The following is an 18,693-nucleotide window of genomic DNA, read 5'->3' on the forward strand; positions in this document are numbered from 1 at the left end:
GCATGTGGGGTTGGTCAGCTCTGGAGTACTTCTGACAAAAGACCTGGGATGTGTATGGATGTCCCTAGGGGACAGAAAAGTTTTTCATTGCATAACCTGAATCTTTATGCTTCTACCATGGGGATCTGTTTATCTGAAAACTAGTTTTATTTTTCCTTTTCTTCTTGGGCAACAAATGGAGCCAGATAATCTGGCTAACACTGGAAAGTATGCAGGGGGCGTGGGACGTGCAGAATTTGGAGGAATATGAAAGTACAACAAAGTTGCTGTGACATAGCAGCATTTCCAGGGTTAAGAAATACCTCACAATAACATCTGTATTGTACAGTAGGGGAGAAAGCCCAGATCCAGCACATTATTACCACAGAGAGGGACAGCAAGGAACTCCACCTCCATGGGGCCGTCTGTCCACCAGGGACTCTCTCAGTGCCTGGAGCCCTGCGAAGGTCTCCTTACAACCCAGTTTGGTGCACGATATGGCTGAATAATAAGCAGCACAGCTTATGTGTAGATATGATGTTCTATTACATGCAGCATTAAGGCAGAAGCTTGACTATGGGTGGGAACCCTGAAAGAAAAAGAACTCTTGTCTCTGCTCTGAAAGACAAAGTAAGGGTCCAAATGCTGATGTGTGGTCCTTTGAGACAGGACCCAGGGAAAAGCATTCTGCAAACAAGAAGCCAGGAAGTGGCCAAATCACACTGACTGAAGGGCTGCAGAGGCAGGTGGAGTTCCTTCAATCAGACGGCTGTCCTCATCTATCTGTCAAAATGGTTTCTATGGCTTTACCGCTCAAGGTACGGTTTACAATTTATACTCACGTCCCTCGATTTTTGTAAATGTCTGCTCACAGCCTTCTGTGCCTTAGGGAAAGGTGAACTTGGGTTTTCAGCTTTGGCTGAGGCAGGGTGATAGATAGGGAGCTGGCCTCTGCATTAGAAAGCTGCCCAGGCGCAGTGTGTGCACAGAGCCAGAAGAGGATCATGCCCTTCCTTTCCCAGCTTCCTGAAAGTTTCAATTTCCTCAAGAGAATGAGGCCTGCCCTAGGTGTCTAAAGTTTAACAAAGACTTCCTGAAATTATGTCTGGTGCTCAGCCTGAGGGCTCAACTCAGAAGGATGGAGTGACACAGTAATTACCGGAAGAGGAAGAAGGTAATGTGTGTCAGGGAAGCATGTTTTCACAGACAAGTCACAAGGCCAAGGCTGGGCCCCACACTCACCTCCTGGCATGACAAGGCCCACATCCTGTACTGTGAGTACTGACAGCTTTTCCTCTGAGTCCACGCGGATGACACCGTAGGTCAGCCCGTGCATGGACAGCACGCCCCGGCCTGGTGGCTGGTTGCTGTCATCTGTGGGCCTGAAACCACAGGTTTATGAATATGGGTTAGCAGACACCCATAGATACACTATCAGCAAGTACATACACAGACAGGCAGTCCTCTGTGGGCTGCAGTCACCTACTGGAGCTGGGCAGGCTACCACACTCATCTGTATTCGGGAGTGCTAGCTTGCTCTGCTGTGATCTACCTCTGAGCTTAGGAATTGTACTTCTGATTTCCAAGATATTTTTAAGAACACCTTGGAAACATGAAGACAGTGCTTCTTTGACCTCCTTGCCTATACACAAAGCACAGACCCTTAGATCCATCAAATCTTACCCAAACTCCTTGCAAAGTCTGGTTTTCCAGACTTTGGAAAGAACACAGAACAGATAAGATCAGTGTGTAAGAAAATGTAGATCCTGACTGCCCAACATGAATTCACATGCATGCTGTCTAGGCTTATGCTCAATAATATATAAGAATCTAAAATAAGATTTAAGCTATGCCACTGTGGCTGCCAAGCCTGATGGAAAATTATCTGGAGGATAAGCATGTTGCTGAAAAGTAGTTTTTGGGTCAGGAGGTCCAGGTTTAAAAGACAGTTTTGAAAGGCAACACATTTACCGTGTATCTCTATGCTGCCCATGGGCTCTTGGGGTCTGGCTCTCCCCTATCCCTGGCCTCAACATACTCTCCCTTAATACCCCAGCTCAGTCTCAGTCCGCACTGGTTCCTGCTTCTAACCCAGAATGTTTCTGCATCTGACATCCACACGGCTTGTTCTCACTGCCATCAGGGGTTGGCTTGATTCTGGCACTTATCAACTCCTAAGAATACACCTACTGACACTCTCATCTCCAAAGCAAGTGCCATCTGATGAGGTATGAAGGCTCTTCCATCAGTCTAACCTTTGTGAGAACAGGAAGTTGTTGGGTTACTTACTGCTATGTGCCTCCCCAGAACAGTATCCAGCAATAAACATCAGTAACTAAGTACATAAGAATACTTCCAAGATCATGAATTTTATCTTTGACGGTTGAAGAATCAATGCCCAGTGAAGTCAGAGGCCACAATTCAGGTAAACATCATATTTGCTTCTGCAACTTCCCATGTACACTTCTTTAATGTAATTTTAGGGACCAGAAGTTGATCACAAATTTGAGTTTGCTGTTTAATACTAAAATATTATAAGGTTTATAATGAACCTCAAAACATAAATGGGACAACATAAAAGTTAAAACGTGCAAGAGAAGATCTCATTTGAATCAAGAAGTTACCATATTAAAAGCACAAAAGCATCTGGAAATACTGTATGTGTAAGAATAAAAAAGTATAGTGCTAACCAGATATCAATAACTACCTAAATAAAAAACCCACCAAAATTACCTGGACCCAATGAACCTAAACTCTAGAACATTTATTATTATTCTCTGGCCTTTTACTTTACAAAGACCAAATAACTCAAACTCTGAAATGAAAAGCAGAAAAGTTGTCAGAGGCTCTGCTGCCACTTCCTCCTCGTGCTGTAGCACCCTATAAAGACACAACATAAGTCAGAAATAACAGGCCTTCATGTCTCTTAGGAGCGAGTCTCTGAGCTAATCTGTTTTCACTCCAAAAATACAAAGATATGATAAATATCTGCTGTAACAGAACACGAATTATCCTGATCACTTCACACTGTATACATATATTGAAATGTCACACTGTATCCTATGATGCTGAGCAATTACTATCAGTCAATTAAAAATAAAATATATTCACACACACAGATAACTCCTGGCTGTGAACTAACCTAGAAACCGGATCTTTACAGATGTAGACAAGTTAAGATGAAGTCATACTGGCTCAGGGTGGACTCTAAATCCAGCTACTGGCATCCCCAGAAGAGAGATGGATGGAGAATGTTAAGTAATCAGGGAGATAGACAGGGCTGCCATGGTCTCTAGGAATCCAGCTGGAAGGAGGCCTGGACAGATCTTCTTCAAAGTCTCTATAGCAACCCTGCCCACACCTTGATTTTGGACTTAGCCTTCCAATAAGAGAATATATTTCTATTGTCTAAATCCAGCCAGTTTGTGCTTCTTTGTTATGAAACCCCTAGGAAACTAACACACCTAAGCAAAACCTTGACTAGCCGGATCATCCCAGGTAGGGGAAGATTCAGGTCAATGGGATGTGGTGACAGGAAATTCCAAACTTGAGCCAAGTTATTCTTTTACAATCCAGTATCAGAGTTGACTTAGTTACAAGATTCTCTTTTCTAAATATATAGTAGTAGGGAAGCAAGATTTGTAATATCTTAAATTTATAAACTGTGTTTATTACAGGAAGTTTTCCATTACATTCATAAAATGATAGTGATGAGACTGAATATATACATACAAAATGTAAATGAGTGACACTAACCTTGAAATCAATTTAATCTACCACATAATTTGTATTTAATGGATTTTCTTATCACTCAGAGAAAACTCAGACCTCAGGGTTCTTTTCCTTCATATTCACAAAACACTTGGAAAAAAGCAGGAAGAACACATGGATTCCTGGACACAGTGGGCAGCCTCTCTCCTCTACATCCCTAGTAGATCCTCACAGATGAAGCATTCTTTGTGACATCTGGTGTGGCCAATGACCTCTTTCTTCTCAATGACAAACCTAATGCTTGAGTGGTACACTCAGTGTACCAGAACTGCTCTCATTCTTTTGCACATGTAGACGTCCTTAAAACTCACATCAAATCTAATGAGGCACTGTTGTTCCCAGTTTCATAGTGAAAACTTGTATCTCACAAATGTTAATTTAGTTGGTCAAATCAAGGTTAGGCACAGTGGGATTCAGATCCAAAGCAAAGTCCACGCCCACACCTCACCATTATTAATTTTTTTTTGTCTTTTTCCTTTTTATTGGTACCAGGGATCGAACTCATGACTGCCTGCTTGCAAGGCAGGCGCTTATACGGCTGAGCTAAATCCCTAGCCTTCACCTCACCATTATTTATCTGCCTCCTGGATGTCTTCCCTGCCGCCAGCCTTGGGACATCATTGCATGCCTTATTAACAGCAGTGTCCAATGGGAAGTTTAGAAGCAAATGGCACAAATCAGCACATCCTCAGCATGAAGAGGGCAAAATTAAGGCCAGAAAGGTAGTCCCTATTCGAATTCTTCCTGCCTGTGATGCCTGCCTACTGGTAACCAATCAATACTTTCAAACGAAAAGGTCCAAATACTCCAGTATTTAAAGAAAAAGAGAATCACAACATGCTATTTTACAGCTTGCTGTTTTCGCCAAATATGCCTATAGATCTTTCTGCGTAAATGTCTGACTGTATAAAGTGTGTATGTGAATATGCCAATGAATTAATCTGCCTTAACTCTACTCAGTATCCAATAAAGTGAATATACGATGATTTCATTTCATTCTATCTTACATAGTGGGGAATATTTCTATAAGACATACCTGGAAGTCAACAGAATTCAAAAACATATATATTTAAAATTTTAAGGTCATTTTAAGGAAATTTGCATTCCACTGATAGCATGTGAGTGTATTATCCTCTTTCCAATTTATTAGATGTGCATGTAGCACCAGCAGTATTTATAGTATTTATAAGAACTTATACATGCATGTTTAAATATTTATATATGTTAACAATGTGCTCTCTGTAGCAACCCTGTGCAGAGGTGAGAAGTTAGTTGTACAGCCTAAGGCTGTGGCTGTGGACAATGCCAGAGACCAAACTCAGGCAGACCCAAGAATCTGTGTTTCCAGCCATGGGCCTAAGCTGTCTCTTAGCAGCATTGGCCAGTTCTGTACATTCTGGACAGCAATATCAATCAAAAATGAAAAATGCTCCTAGCTTGGTAACTAAAACACCAATTCTCCTTGATGTTTCAATCTATGTTCCCTTGATTATTAATCTAGTTAGATTATCTTTCTGCATCACTATTTTTCTAGCAAATAAAATTTCAAGTAGATACACTGGACAGAGAAATGAAAAACAATTCTGATAAGCAGAATTCATGGAGCTTCAATATCATTTACTTTAATAATCAATAACAGCAAATTAAGTAATGGCTAATGAAGACCTGGACCCATTTGTCAATTTCCAGACTGAGTTTCAAGATGAAATAAATGGTGTACTCATGACTATGTGGCTCCATGTGTCTCACAAAGAATGAGTTACGAGAAGAATCATGTCAGCAATTTCCAGGAATGTAAAAGGCAGCTTCTACTCTTCAAACAGACACGGGGAGTAAACCACGTGGCTATGTATACAATACTGCAACACACTGAAGTGGAGATGGAATCCAGAGAAAGGAGCAAGCTCGGCCGTGGCCACGTGGCACCGTGAGGAATGTGTTCGCAGGGAAATAGCTTCCACGGTATATACCACTTAAAAATATGCCGGGCATTTTGTTTTAACTTAGTGTGGCATTTCCAACCTCTGTAAAACATTCGATAAACCTTTAGCTAATCTTGCTGTGCAACACCTGAAGAAATAGCTGCTATAAATTTCAGTGAATATACCTACAGTTTGCTACTCCTGACGGCAAGCAAAGCCTGGCTGGGCTCCACATGCATTAACACAAAACAAATGGAGCCAAGTAAATAAGAAGCCGTTAGGACAATTTCCATTCCCAGGGTTTAATAGAGTGACTAAAACTACATCTGCAAGCTTTAATGCTATTTGTCATTCACTGAATCCTTAAGAGGGAAGCAAAGGTCCTGCAGCACTTTCATCTCTTATAGGAAATCTCTAATTTAGTACATTTCAGTTTAGGAACAATGACATATTTGGAAAGCAAATGTGGATAAATGCACTTCCCTGCTCTTTTTCCTTGTCTACAATATTTGCTGTAGTATTTTTGTATAATAGCTCGTAAAAGAACACACACGAAATATTATTGTAGTAATATTAACATGAATAGCAGCTAATACATGCTGAATTCTTACTATGGGTCAGACATTTTCATTCTTTATGTGAGCACATGGTGTTCACACAGGCTGATGATTATGTGAGCACTGCTCTAATTGTGGATTTACAGATGTGAAATCTGAGTCTGAAAAGGTTAACACTGGCCATGTTACAGAGCTGGTGTGTGACAAATAACAAGAGAAGCCCAGGTGGACAGACTCCAAAATATACTAACAGACCAGGGCACAGCGTGCCAGGAAAGTGCACTCCACCCCTGGAAAACGCAGCAGCATCTTTCCACAGACATGTCCCCACTGTGTCATTAAAGAGTTCGCCAGTGCCAGGCATGGTGGCACACACCTGTAGGTCAAGAATTCTAGGAACTGAGGCAGAAGGAATGTAAGTTCAAGCCCAGTGTGGACAATTTAAAAACTAAAGAGCCTGTCTCAAATAATAATAATAATAATAATAATAATAGCAAGAACAAGTAGTTCACCCAACATTGCTTTTATAGTTCTATAGGAAATTATACTTGGACTCCAAATAAATTGCTGAAATCTTACAATGCAACTGATGGGTGAGTGGGAGTCCTTTCTTATCTGACAACAGGGCTTAAGGATATATTCTCCAAGACAGTCTCTCTGCTCTGAATTACCATTCATTTTAAAGGCTTTTCTTTTACATGAATATAAAAACTAGCTCTGACTAGTTCTTGGGTCTCCAAACTATTGTAGACTCAGAAAGGAGAGTATCTTCATTGTTTTATCTTCTTCTCTAGGAGACCTTAAACTACACCAGAATGGTCCCTATAAATTAACAGTGTAAGGTAAAAATCCTCTTTACAGAAAACAGCTGAAGTTATGTGTTTATTTAGTAGAAATAACATTTGCAAGGAACACTGCAGGCATGCAAGGAAAAATTCTGTCAAAACTGTAAGCATATCCTTCTTCCATGTCTACCGTGAAATGGATTTTCAAACATACAACATATATTTAAACTATTTTTCACAGGGAAAGACAGAGGGTAAAAACAGCATACCTCAAAACAATAAATTATGAGTCCTTTCCATCCAGGCATCACGATTACTCAGGGTGGGACTACTATTATCCACACTCACCTATAGTCCAATATCATACTATAATCCAGCACCACATACCCTGGATCCAGCCTCCCTCCCATAAATCCCACTTATGAGCACAGGAAGCTTTAGGGGGACATCCAGACACAATCTATAACAAGCATCTATTGTTCTTACCAAAAGAAAGGAAGAAATTAGTGTAGTAATTGACTATGTCAATTTAAGACATTTAGAAGCTAACTAAATGGGTTTAGCAACCTCTACATCCAAGGGTATAGAAGACCCACCCTAGGGTGGCTCATCACCTGGAGGTATAAAAGGAAAGGAGGAAGGATGAATGCATTCCATTCTTGGGAGAAGCTCCAGTTGTCTTCACCTTTGGTTTGGACATCGTCTCCTGGCTTCCAGGGTAGACTCTTCAGCTTTTCATCGTAGAGCCTTTGGCCTTCTGTCGCAGACCCATCATCAGCCTGCTAGTGTGGACTTGCACAAGACACTAGAGTGAACTCCAGACCTTGGACTGAATCCTTCGGCTTCCAGTGTGTAGACACCCTCTGTACGCTTTCTCATCCAACTCTGTGGCCGACCATCATAAGCCAATCTTGCTGTTTCTTATTCATTTGTGTATCTCGTGTTATTTCTGTTTTCTCTAGTAAAACCCTAATACAATTAGATTAATATATAATTTACTATATTGAGGTATGCTGTTTTTATCTTGTATCTTTCCTTCTGAAAAATAGCATAGTTATATGATGCCCCTTTGCCATACCAGTCTACCTTGGATGGAGACAGATGACTATGGACTGAAACCTCTACAAACTGTAAGCTAAAATAAAGCTTTCCCCCTTTAACTTTGAGTGCTGTGTATTTTGTCTCAGCAAAAAGACTGTGTCCATTTTTTTCTAAGGACACTTGACCAGCTATAGACACAAAAAGTGTAAGTTTCTCCAATGTAATACAAATAACTGAGGGACTGCTGTTATGGTTGACACATTGTGTCAACTTGCCCCTTTAGAAGTTTAACTGAGATACTCAGCAGGAAGCCAGGGTTCTTACTTTGTAAATATCCTCATCCTGCATAAAGGAGGGCAAGGAGATTTTGTGAGTGCTACACTTACTCTGAAAGGTGGGGATTGGGTGGGGAGGGCTATGTAAAATAAAAGAGAGAGGAGGTTTGTTTTCTCCCTTTTTGCTCTGATTGCTTTTGCTCTGACTGCTGCCTTTAAGTGTTGCCCCAGGGCCATGCCACTCTGCCTTGAAGCCAGCTGATTACCCATTGATTACGGACCTCCAAAAACTAAGATAAATAAATCTTTCCTTCCTTCATTTTGAGTGTCAGGTATTTTGTCACCTCAACTAGAGAAAAGTAAAAGTAACCAAGACAATCACCCTATTGCAAAAAGGGCTGGGATAACAGAATAGACATCTCTGGTTGAAAGTTATCCTTGGTAGCCTATCATGTTGTTTCTTTCTTTTGGGGCTCTTTTCAACAGACTAGTCATGAGATTCTGATAAAACAATAGGAATTGAATGCTTACATTAAATAAAAAAATTGTTAGTGCAAAAAAATCAAAAGAAACCTTCTAGCATCACTTGCCCCTAGTAGACTTAAAATCACTAATTCTGGAGGTCACCCAGCTGAGCAATACATTAGGTTCCCACTAGCTTTGATGTAACACCTCTCAAGTGTTGGTTATGATAACACGACACAGTTACCATGTAGAAACCTCAAGGGTATTTTTACTGAAAACATCAGCTCTTCACTTAGCTTAAAATATCTGATAAGTGACTAACACGGTAAAAACTTCACATCTTTCTCTTCAAGATATTTTGCCCATCTGTCCTCTTTGCTGACAAAAACTCTTGGGTCAGGTTCTTTGCAGCTTTTCATAGAGGTAATTATAATTATTTAGTCTAAGATTAATACAGGGTTTACTTGGTCTACTGCCTATCAGAGATGTTATGTGTTCTTTTTTTTCCTCTCCTGATCCTCTTTTCTGCCTCATCTTTTGATTCTTCAACAGTCTCAGTAGCCCAAGCACCGACCGTATCCTATACTCTGAACCATCTAAAAACGGCCAAAATGTCTGCAAGAAACAATGGTGCCATCCACAAGTGTAACTCAGCAATTTAGTGGAAAGTTACTGGACTCTTAGTCTATCCCAGCAACTCCCTAAAAGCTCGCTGTTTTCTTCATTCTCCAGCCAGTTGGATACCCTATGTCTTCTTCAGTGCTGCTCCCTTTGGCTGAACCTCCCATTTCCCTCTCCTATTAAACGTGTTGCCTATGTATGGGTTCATAGTACTTGGAATAGTTTTGTTTCTACCATCTCTGAGTCAAAGATCCATGCCTACCCAGTTTAGTGCAGTCTTAGGATAGCACTCTTGATGAATATATTATTTAATATTTGTGATCAAAATATTAACTTTTTGCAAATTTTGTTTTTCATTTACCTTGTCGACTTTCCATGTCATAACAGCAAGCTATGGGTTGGAACCAGAAGGGATAATTTAAGCAAGGAATGGGGCCACCTCTTTAGCCATCCTCTCTGTCTCTGCCAAAACAAACTTCTGAGTACAATTTAATCAAACCAGTGAGGAACATGCTCCTAAATAAAATTGGTCAGGATGACTCAAACAGGAAGATACAGTCATTTTGTCCTTGGATGCTGCTCAATTAAGTCATGTTCTCATTTTGATGATTATTACCTCAAAACTATTTTGTAGTTGAAGAAGTTTCAGATTTTTACCTACATTTTTAGATAAAATTACAAACAATATTTAAAATTTCTCTTTCTATACTTAAGCAAGACTACAGATCTCTGAATCTAACTTTTCTAAGAAGTAAAAGAATATATTAGAAAGCCCAACTTCAATTTATTGATTGATCGATTGGTACCGGGGATTGAACTCATGACCTTACACTTGCAAGGCAAGTGCTTATACAATGTGCAACATCCCTGGCTCAGTCCCAACTTCAATTTAAGGGCTAACTTTTTTTTAAAATGGTGGTTCACTGGTTATGTCCTAGATAGAAATCACTTACTTTCAATACCAGATGAGCTCTAGATAGTATAATATCTCCTTTGGATATCTTTTCTCTTGGTTTTCTCTCACCTTTATAATTTCTAAAATAGACTCTTCCAAAAAGTAGAAAATAGAGACAAAGATGTATCTTTATTACTATGTTACATAATTACTATTTTTAACAGCTAATGCATAAACGTGCTGAAAGAGTATCTAATACAGTGTAGCTTTTAAAAAATTAATAAGTTCTGTTATCTGTATTCTGAAGATGAAACAGACCCAGATAGCAAGCAAATCTAGACAACAGGAGCCAAAATAAATAATCTTTTGGTTTTCATTTTTAATTTATCTTTGTGTTGTAATTCTATTGGTGAATTTAGGCAGCATGAGTCCATGTTGCCATAGTCATCTTCTATTCTACAACTACTCGTGTAGAAAAGGGAAACACACAAAATAGTATGGGATGCTGACAGTATTAACGAAATAATTTTCAATACTTTAGTGTCTTAATTTGTTTTCTTTGTCTGTAATTGAATTCTACTAACATGGTTATTTATAAAGGATAGAGACTTGTTTAGCTCACACTTCTGGATGCTAGTATGTTCAGGAACAATGTGCCACCCTGATGACATCATCTGGTCCAAAAGGTCCCAACTCCAGACACCATTAAACATACAAGTTGGAAGATCAAATTTCCAATACATGCACTGCAGGAACACAATGGAACCACAGGATTGAGTAAAAACAGATTATGTGGAAAAACACAGTAGACTATACTAAGAATTGATGTTTTGCCATCACCTCACTGATATGAATGAAAGCGGGCATCCATGTAAACAGACATACCTGAAGAAAGACACCTGAGAATGCTTATTCATGAAGATAGGCACACCTCCCACCCTTATTCCCAGTTCTCCAACTCATATTCAAGGAGCTTAAACATCCTACAATGAAGACTCTTGATTTTATTTTGAAAAACACCTTTGGTTTTATGGGGCAAACATAGATAGATTAAGAGATAGCAATGATTTGCCACTAGCAGACTCAGCAGACAACTGGAGGGCACACCACCCCCTGCCTGGTGCAAACCCACTCTTCTGTCCCACCTATCACTAGAGTCTGCTTTATGTTCTTGGAAGCACCAATACACCCTGTTCATTCATGAAGTGGGATACTGGAAGTTTCATTGACTCTACAAGCTCCAAAACCCTTTAATACATACTCTTTTGTGTGAGACATTGTGTCATTTATAGAAAAAACCATATTAATATCTCAAATCACCAGTGGGCGTGGCCACCATCCTCATAAGCCCAGGGGCTCTAGAAGGAACCAGTCCTGCTTAAGCTGAGAATGTTGATCGATCCACAGGCCACCCGGCCCCTAATGCCACCTGAGCACTTTTCTCATAATTACCTCCAGTTTGTGATTTACATTTTTTGCAGAAAAGAATTACAAAGTGATGGATGCTCCCAAAGGACCAAAAGTCTACAAATGGTGAACAAATACATTTGCAATTTTATCCTCACTGATTATAGATAACAATTGAGTAGCATTTTTTTAATTAAGTGGACTAAAAGCCAAGCAGGCAATCAGCCTCAGTGCACTGTTTACTGGAAGCCCAATTTCTTCTTCATTACCAGGGCAGAACGAGCCATCCCAGGAAGATTATTATACAAAGAACACAATCTGTATAGCTTAGATGACAACTGAAAGGAAATATCAATCTGCAAACCCCTTTTAACCAGGGGAAATTAGTCTTCTGCAGACCTTTCTCTGTAGCAGAGCAGTCCAATGTCATAGCCAAACACTTGGGATGCAGTAGCGAGAGAAGGAAAAAGAATTAAGACATGTTACACACATGTGCCAATTTTCCACTATGAATATCTTCATTATATACTGCAAACATGCTCTAATGAAAATTCTGAAAAATTGAAAAAGGAGCCCAACACTTTTCTTTAAAAATTATACATATTATAAGGACATTTAAGAATGCAACCATTTTGCTCTTGTGCCAAAATCTATAAATCTATATTTCCCAGATCCCACTTTAAGTGGGTTTATGCATTACTTATTTTTTCTAAACTTTATCTGTTTTCTGAGCTCTTACAAAAAAACCTCTTATCAAGTCTTCAGTATAAGGGGAATTGATGATGTAATGTATCTTTTACTGTAGAGAATTTTTACAAAATAAAGAAAAGTCTTCTGCATGTTTGAGAGAAGATGGCAACATGTGAAGACAATATATAGTGTGAAGTTACAGGCCCTGGGTCATCATCCAAAAACAACTTTGGATTAATGTATATGGAGCACATTAATCCATGTGAAATGCCACCACACAGGGAAATTTTCTTCTATTCTTATGTTACATAAACCACCCAAAGATAACCATGTTGATAAAAACACAAATGTGAACACAGCTTTTATCAAATGTATTTTAAAACAACTATAAGAACAAGCAAAAAGAATTTACGTACAGAGTAGCACTCTGTCTCCGATATCCACCACTGCAATGGAGTCATTATCACCTACATTCATCTCTGGCAATCAGCGAGGCTAATTGCAGTAGCTAATTATAAAGATTATCTTTTCATGTATCAGCATTAGGTACTTTAAATATGTATCCTGTTCATAATAATTAAAGAAAAGGCAGCTGTTTTCATTAGACCAAAGAGTGTGATCAGGGCTCAAGGAGAGCAGTCAGACAGAAAGCCTGAACTCAAGACTATCCTTAACTTTATCACACATCATCTTATACAGTAATGCCCAGTGTAATTTAAAAAGTTCAGATCACACCTTTGCATCCTTTCCTGCCGCTCTATTTGTTCCTCAACCCAAGGAATGATGCAAACAGAAAACTAGCATGCCGGAACCCATCACCTTGCATACCAGGGAGGAAATCTGAGGAGGGGCTGCTGGAACCTGTGTGGAACACCTTCACTCCTGCAATCACACCACAGGCTGTGTGTCAAGGGCTATGGTGAGCTATGGATGTGAATCTCCATGTGCACAAAGCAGATGAGATGGTGGGAGACACACTCTGGTCTCATTATCTCTGTGTTCTGGTCAGTCTTTACCATATAGCCATTTAAAACCATGTCCTGCTCTGGGGATTCTGGTTAGAAACAGATTTCTTGCACATACGCTCTGCACTCCAGAGCTCTCTCATAGCACTGGAATGAACTTCGTCTCCTGCCAAGGCAGCAGTGTGGATATGCCTCAGGCAGCTGCCCAAGACCACTACCTGATTGCTATTTCTCCTGTCACTTTCCTTTGGATAAGCCTTGGTAGGCTGTTGACAACTGATGACAAGGCACATATCCTTTCTGCTGCAGCTTTTTCTCAATAGACCAGATTGTAAGAGCATACTTTAGGGTATTAGCAGCACCTTCATCTTTAAATAAAAACAAACTAAAAAACAGAAAGCTAAAACTACATATAGCACCATTCATGGGAACTACAAACTATATGTACATTATGTGCACATGTGTGAAAATGCACAGGAAAATGCTGGGCCCTTACCAGCCTCCAGTTTTGTAGGATGATATATGACTGTCAGAGCTAAGTGTCTAAAAGGGAACTGCTGGGTGATGGCACTGGGCAGCGGTTGGGAAGGAGAAGAGGTTGGATTTAGGTATGTCCCAGCAGACTGGGGGAAGTATAAGAAAATAAGGAACAGGAAGAGTTTTAAGCTTTCTGTCTGGACAACTATAAGCACAGAATGACTATTATATGAGATTGGAGAGTGGAAGAGACAAGGAGTTTTCAATCATTTCTAATAGTAAGAATGCATTTATACATTGCTTATATTGAAAATGCTAAAATAGAAGGAAATAATGGTAACTGTTACTTAAATTAAAAGTCATATCCTCTGGTTCCCCTCTACCCAGATTACCTATGTGGAAAGAAAACTAAATTCTTGATATACTGCTAAGATCTAAAAGATAGGAGTGTCTATACTTTGTATTTCTGGATCTGATGCTTTTTATTTTTTAAATATTTTTTGGTACCGGGGACCAAACTCATGACCTTGCACTTGCCGGGCAGGTGCTTACACTACTGAGGTAAATCCCCAGCTCCGACGCTAACTTTATACAATGGTGGAAACCTGTAAGGCAGGCAGTGGTACATTAAATACATAACCTAAAGTCTGAAACTCTGCAAGGTCCAAGCTGTGCTTTTTGATCATAACTTCCAACATTCAATGGACGCAGGTGGTATTAGCAGACATGATTATTAAGAAGAATGGGAATTACTATCCCTTTTTGTAGGTAAAGAAATTGGTTACTTCTAAGGGATAATTGGTTCACAGTAACACAAGTAGAAAGTCAATTAAATCTCATATCTGTTTCTTCTACTGAATAAGGAGGCATCTAGGAAAATCAAAATGAAAAACACTTAAAAGAGCTTTCAAATCTATGAAGCAGCAGACGAAGTCCAGAGAGATCATCACCATATCAAACATGCAGCAAGTAACTGCTGTGGTATACATCTGGATTTCTGCCTACCAGTTTGTTTCTGATTGGATACTGAAGGTAGGAAGGCCAATATTTTTTTTTTTGGGGGGGGATACCATCAATTGAACACAGGGCCTGTGTTTGCTATGCAAGCACTTTGTTGCTGAACTATAACCCCGGTCCAGAAAGGGTAATCTTAGTAACATCAAAACTTATAATGAGTCCCAACATTGCACACTATGCAAACTCTTAGCACTGTGGACCTTCACTAGGAATTTTAGCTCCATGTAGCAGGGAGTTGCTCTTTCTTCCTGAATTTGTTGGGCAGAAGTAGTGTTTCTACAGAACCTTTATCTTATAAAATCATTCAGCCAAAGTAATGTTATGAAGATATTATTGAGTTCTAAAAATCACATCAGAATTTCCAGTATTTCCTGTATCTTGCTTCCTTTTTGTTGTCTTTGAGGGAACTTTAGCCTAAATTTTCAAAATATTCTGTTTTAATTTTTGTTAGAGGAGTCTGATCTAGCGTCAAGAAGAAAGGTGACTGGAGTGCTATCTGTGGCCTCCAATCCCTTACATGAGATTGAAACAGCCTTAAAAACCTATGCTTTCACATAGGTTTTACAGGCTGAGTATCCATTACCCTAAATACCTGGGGCCAGAAGTACTTCGGATTTTTCGGGTTTTGAAATATTTGTACATGCATAGCTGGAAAGTAATCCTATACATGAAATAATTATTTTATGAAACAGAAGTTTGTGCACACTGAAGCACCAAAAAACAAGGTGTCACCATCTCAGTAACCCATGTAGACAATCTGTGTAGGGCACTACCCTTATTCCCGACACTGAATTTAAGTACTAGCAGTAACGATTTCCTTATACTTATTTACATATCAGTACTTAAGACTAGAAAACATGATGACCAGTATTGCAGTGAAAAAGCAGTATGTTAGGGCTAACAAAGCAGCATCACAGCGTCTTGGAACATCTGCACGGCCGCCAGGCAGCAGGAACAGTTGGGCTCCACCTGCAAGGATACACTCTGCTCCCAAGTTTAAGGAGCACAGGGCTTTAAGAGGGAAGAAAGAGCAGTAACAGCTGAAAGACCAGGAAGCAAGTCCTCTACAATGGAAGCATTTTGCTGGATAGTGGTTCAAATGGTCCACAAATCATCTGCTCCTTGACAAGCGTTTTGGTCTTTCTGATTTTATAAACTAACTGATTTCTTACTGTTATAAATGCATGAAATTTAATAAGCCCCTCAACACATTTTCATCTCATTTACTGGCCTTTTCTCTGCAGGGTAAATGTCACGGTTGTCATAACTATTATCATGATCGTCTTGATTCAGAACCATTTGGTTATTTCAACATCAGCCAATGAAAGAACAACCACAATCCCACTACTAATGTTAAAATCTTCTCTCACTTCTTCCACCTTGCCAGCAGACTCTCAAGGTATGTTTTCTCACTTGACATCCAAAATCCTTTAAAGTAAACTTGTTTTTCACCACTGTACACAGCCACGGGCCAGAGGTTATACCAGGTACCCACATATGTGCCTTCAATCATTGTGTCCCCAGCACTGGTACAACAGAAAGCATCCTCCATGCTAAGCTCCCGTTGAAAAACTTCCACACCCATGCACCTGCTCAATGTTGCCAGCTGGTTACTCAATAAGGTACTTTTATACTGACGCTTCATTCATCTGTTGATATTCTGGTCACATTGGTGGACTAATGAAGGCATCTTTTCAGGGAAGCACATGGCAGAAACCATGAGATGAGATGAGAATTTCAGCTGGAGAATATAATAGCAGTCAAAGAATAATATTCTGTAGCTATCATCCTGCCCAGCTTTCCTGTGCTGTGCACAAGCTGCTGGTACAAAATGTTTGGGAAGCCGGTTGGGAATGATGTTACTGGCAACTCCTGTCTTTCTGTTAGGAGCATAGTGGACTAGTAAGAAATCTGCTCCTCTAAAATAGTAAAGATGCCAGCTTTTGTTGTGTCTCAGCACATCCCAGCATAGCTATTTTGGCTGTGGTATCCATAAGTATCACAGAAGCTATCTTTTCAGCTGTGATCAGTGTCCATCTGGGGCAAAAATGCTAAAATAGTAACGCTTCATCAGCATCGCAGATTTGTTCTGATGCCAGATCTTCATCAGCAATGACCCTGACAAACCTGTCAGTGGATTTCTTCACTGCTTTGTGATCTGCAAAAGCTTTATCACAACAATCTTTAAAAATTTCTTTACTTTTTCACATGGACTTTTGCTATGTTGCCTAAGCTGGCCTCAAGTGATCTAGTAACTTGACCTCCTGAAGTAGATGGGATTACAGGTGTGTGGTATCATAACCAGTTGTGCTGTTTTTAAATTAAACTCAAGTCTGTTTCCTTTTGTACATATTTCAGTTTACCATGATAGAGGCAAGTGGCACGTGTTCACAGTGATGCTGAGGGATCCACTGGTTCATTACACAAGCCAGATCTTCATTTTCAGCTCTATGCAGAATTTGTCTATTTTTCATTAACTTTGTCCATCATTTCTAGCAGAGAACTCCAATAGCTTAGCTCTCTGCTTCTTCAGGTCAGACAGGGCAGTTAGTAATCCCACCAGAAGTTATGCCTTTTCTGTAAGGCATCTGTGCTTATACTGCTGCATAGTCCCTTCAACAGCTTGGTTCATTATGCTACAGATATAAAATGTCTTTTCTTTTTGATTCTTTTACAAATTATTTTGGATACTTCTTACACCATCTCTATACCATGGAGACAATCAAAAACTGTTAGTAGTAATTGTACACAGGACCTGACCTGTATATTGTGGAGAAGCTGTCCCTGGTAAAGTGGCCTGCACGTTTTATTGCCCTTTGTGAGTGTGCTTCAGTGGGGAAGTCTGGGTGTACGCATCAAAGCTAAAGGGGCTGGGGTGTCTTTTCCTTTGGAGATGCTGAATAAAGTGTTTTGTTCCTGAGTTTTGGCAGCAAACTGACATATGAGGTCAGATAGGAAATTTCCTACTTGAATTGAAAACTTTCGAAATTTAGAACATTCTAAACCTTTTATTTTCAGATTATGTATGCTTAACCTCACCATGAATATTTTTCAAAAATTACCAACATCTGGTTAAAACGATAGAGTCAACATGGAAGAGTAAGCATGGCTTAGAACGGAATTGGTCTTATTTTTTAATAACCTTTCCTTATTTTATCTAAGAGCAAAATAGAAGAGACATATTATCACCAAATTTCACCAATGTGTCTCTGAAATTCAGACTACTAAGTTAGTAGGTGTGGACACATAACACCAGTCAGTAGGTGTAGACACAGGATCAAGTTAGTAGGTGTAGACGTATACACATACAAAAGCTCATATTCATAGACCACGTGAGCTACAGATACAGAAGTCCCTGTGATACCAGGGAAGGTAATTTCATTTATGCCGGTAGTTCACCTATGCATTCTAACTTGTATGGATGATTAATATGCTTTCTGTTTTGATTAGAATAAGCAGAGTCATGGTAGAGGAGAATACTGACAGGTAAGATGAAAATGGGGCGGGGGATTTAGCTCAGTGGCTTAAGTACCTGCCTAGCAAGTGTGAGTTTGATCCCTGGTACCAAAAAAAAAAAAAAGAAAAGAAGAGAAAGATGAAAATGGAACATGGCAGATTAGGCAACTGATTCCTTCAGGAAAATGACTGCCTTGATTTAAAAGAAAAAAAATTGGTTCAGATGAATCACCAAACCCAGGGTATACTGCAAAGATTATAGGACACAGGTGTGGAAAATTGAAAGTGACAAAAGCTAGGAAGCAGTAAAAAGGGAAAAGAAAGGAATGAAGAGACGTCACAACACATTATCTAAGAATACAAGCCCCTG

General features: G+C 39.6%; 1 protein-coding gene across 4 annotated transcripts in view; it reads right to left on the reverse strand.

The window, feature by feature from the left end:
* The window catches only part of Dip2c (disco interacting protein 2 homolog C), a 419,016-nt gene that overhangs the window by 80,920 nt on the left and 319,403 nt on the right, over window positions 1-18,693 (reverse strand). For all 4 annotated transcript variants that reach the window (XM_063260126.1, XM_063260125.1, XM_063260124.1 and 1 more), the window contains one exon: window positions 1,222-1,361. In XM_063260126.1, coding sequence (XP_063116196.1) covers window positions 1,222-1,361 — 140 coding nt within the window. The remainder of the gene's footprint in view (window positions 1-1,221; window positions 1,362-18,693) is intronic.

The sequence above is a fragment of the Cavia porcellus genome, unplaced genomic scaffold (genome assembly GCF_034190915.1).
Source record: "Cavia porcellus strain 051 isolate PalLab524CR breed Dunkin Hartley unplaced genomic scaffold, mCavPor4.1 scaffold_13, whole genome shotgun sequence".
NCBI lineage: Eukaryota > Metazoa > Chordata > Mammalia > Rodentia > Caviidae > Cavia > Cavia porcellus.